Below are 3,247 nucleotides of genomic sequence, written 5' to 3'. Positions count from 1 at the left end.
AAACATAATGTTGATTTTCACAGGTAGCAAAGTCCTTGAGACACAGTTCCTACAGTAACAGAATACGATTTGTGAAAATATGCTACCTATCATTAAGATCAATATAAAAACTGGGAGTTACAAAGCATTCTTAAAGTTTTATTTTCTGCTTCATTCCTTTCTTCTCTTTCAGTAAGTACAGACATTTGAACTAAGGCATTTCAATTAAACTTGCAAGTTTGTTAATACTACTCTGTGCACAGCTATGCATTCAATAATTTCAGAGAAATGTGAAGACAGTTTATACATTGAAAAGGGTTCTAGATAAAAATTGAGATCGGTATTACCTGTTTCCTACTACTATAAACTTATAAGTATCTACACCTCAGTGAGTTAGATTTTTTTATGTTTAAATACTATATCCTAAATTATTATTAGATACATCTAATCCAGTAGATTATATAATCACTGGCTTCACATGACATTACCTCAGGGACATAAAAAATCACTGAGTTTGGCTTTCTGAAAGAGTAAGAGTAATTCTAAAAATTAAATAAAACTATGAAAGTTGCCCCTTTCTATTCCTGATGAAAATAAATGTCCTCAGAAAGAACAGAACATGTGAGTAAAATTTTAAAAGATGATGCTGATGGACCATAAAAGTTCAAAAATTTCCTTTTTGAAACCTAATATGCTCTTACATCAAGGTAAGGTTTTTTTCCATTTTAAGAAAGTTAGCATAAGTAGATTTACAAGCACATTTACATAATGAGAAAGGTAATATAACATTCCCTGACAAATATACTGTATCAAGACGCAAAGACATATGGGTTTAGAATAAACAAGGAAAACTTCATGGGCAATCAGCAATGAATCAGGATAGAATTACAAATGAGAAACCACAGATGGAAGTGATTTCCAACACACTCTGCTCCAACACATTCATACTTGGAATTTAGGAAATTTGTGTTAAGTCAGTCTATTATAAATCCAGTAGACACCAACTCTCTCCTGTAGGATTTTTCACAATGCACTGTCAGAACTATTTCAGCTTTTTTTTTTTTTAATTAATCTTTTATTGGTAACTCTGGTGCCAACATAGAGAGCAGACAAATCACTATATATTTACAAACTTAATATTCATGTCATCACTGTGTTGAGGACAAACCTACATCAGAGAAGAACTGAGTTTTAGGGGGGAAAGCAGGTGGAGAATTCCTTGGCGGATCTGCTTTGTCCTCACACTATAGATAATTGGGTTGAGCACAGGTGGAACTAGCAGGTAGATATGAGCCATGAAGATGTGGATGAGAGGGGATGAGTGTTTGGCAAAACGATGGACAATAGAGAGCCCCATCATAGGCACATAAAGAATAAGTACAGCACAGATGTGGGATGCACATGTGTTGAGGGCCTTAAACCTCCCCTCCTGAGATGAAATTTTTAACACTGAGTGAAGGATGAAAACATAAGACACAAAAATACCCAGAGAGTCCATTCCCCACAGCAAAGTGATCCGAACTAACCCATAAATAACATTAAACTTAGTGTCAGCACAAGCAAGGCAGATCACGTCCTGGTGCAGACAGTAAGAATGAGAAAGTGTGTGAGAATGGCAGAAGGGAAAGAAGGCCAGCTGGGCCACATTTGGAATCACAGGAAGGGCACTTCTAAGCAGGGCTGCAATTCCAATTTTAGTGATAAGTGTAGGAGTGAGAATGGTGGCATATCTTAGTGGGTGGCAGATGGCCACATACCGGTCAAGGGCCATGGCCAAGAGCACAGATGATTCAGTGAAGGAGAAAGTGTGAATGAAAAACATTTGGACTACACAAGTGTTGAACTGGATCTCCCTGGATATGGACCACAGCACCCTGAAGAGCGATATCATTGTGGGCAAGGACATGCCCATGTCAGTGAGAGAAAGCATGGCCAAGAAGTAGTACATGGGCTCATGGAGCCTGGGGTCTGTCCGGACAATATGTAGGATAGTGCAGTTACCCATGATTCCAACAAGGTAGAGGAGACAGAATGGGATGGAAATCCAGTGGTGAAATTCCTCATATCCAGGGATACCTGTGAGATAGAAAGTAGAGGCCAGGATATTGCTGGAGTTTGCAGTTTCCATAGGGCTTACTGTTAAACCACAATCCAGATTCACAATCACACTCCAGAGGGGCAACAAATGAGAAGATCAGCACCTGTGTCACAAAAACAAAACAAAACTTCAGTCTGTCCTATAATCACTCCTAGATTTACCCTCACAATTTTGCTTTGTCATTCTTAATTTCTTTGCTGAGTGTTGTCCGTTAAGTAAAACATCCAGTTTTATAACCACAAGGATCTTCCCTTCTTCCTCTCAAATGCAAATGTATTATCATGTTCTATGAATATGGGTAGTCTCCTTCTAAAGACACTACCCAGAACAGTACACACAAAACCCATTCTAGACTACATCTTTAATTTCATACTTTTCTTCAGGAAGATCCTCAACCAGAGTCACTGGCCATACGTTAGAACTTTTTCTTTAAAAAAAAAATGACTTGGGCAGTGACTTACATGAAATGGATTTTCTGTCTTAGCTTGATAGATTTTTCAGTAATACTAGAACACCATGCAAAGCATATTACAGAATTCAGGTAAGTATTGATCAGCATGGTTTTTGCTCTTACTAACCTATCTCTGGCTATATAAGTGATGCCACAGGGTTAGTACCCAGTGAAAATCAACTCTAATATCAATTTAGTATCAGGCTAGTATCTGCAAGAGCTAAACATAAGTTAGGATAGACAGAAGAATGCATGATTTTTAAAAAGTATAAATATATAATTTTTATGTAATATAAGCAAAGAAGAATTGACTGACTCTGCATTTAAAGAGTCCAAACCTTCTTCCTACTATGTTTAGGAACTGATTTATTATTTAGAGAGAGGCTCTATCTGCAAAAAAAAAAAAAGGCAAAATAATAGGTATATAGGGATTGGGGAAAGATTGAGTAGAAACTCATGATTCATAGCAAAATCAAGAGAAAACAAAATAACAAAAAGAGTGAATGACAAAAAAAAAGCCTACTGTGCCTAATCTTGACACTAAATATTATATACTTGGATGAATGAGTTAATACATTTTCACCTATTAGATTCCAGTACTTCTTCTGTAGTCAATAACAATGCCTCTGAAGTAAGAAGATGAGCCATCACTTGCCCTTCTCTTGACAAGCATCCATGCTTACCAAAATTCTAATCCATGGGACAGATTGCCTCTAACA

The 3,247-nt window shown here is 36.9% G+C and overlaps 1 protein-coding gene across 1 annotated transcript; it reads right to left on the bottom strand.

The window, feature by feature from the left end:
- Window positions 1-1,005: 1,005 nt before the first annotated feature.
- LOC109568943 (olfactory receptor 51L1-like) lies at window positions 1,006-2,293 on the bottom strand. Its single transcript, XM_019974296.2, has one exon. It carries the CDS (start codon window positions 2,105-2,107, stop codon window positions 1,148-1,150), a length of 960 nt encoding a protein of 319 aa, XP_019829855.2. The 5' UTR covers window positions 2,108-2,293; the 3' UTR covers window positions 1,006-1,147.
- Between the last annotated feature and the right edge of the window lie 954 nt (window positions 2,294-3,247).

The sequence above is a fragment of the Bos indicus genome, chromosome 15, assembly GCF_029378745.1.
Source record: "Bos indicus isolate NIAB-ARS_2022 breed Sahiwal x Tharparkar chromosome 15, NIAB-ARS_B.indTharparkar_mat_pri_1.0, whole genome shotgun sequence".
Taxonomy (NCBI): domain Eukaryota; kingdom Metazoa; phylum Chordata; class Mammalia; order Artiodactyla; family Bovidae; genus Bos; species Bos indicus.
This window is presented reverse-complemented; position numbering and strand designations above follow the sequence as displayed.

Coding starts and splice junctions, on each gene's coding strand:
- LOC109568943 (XM_019974296.2), bottom strand. CDS start 2,107: ATGGAAACTGCAAACTCCAGCAATATCCTGGCCTCTACTTTCTATCTC.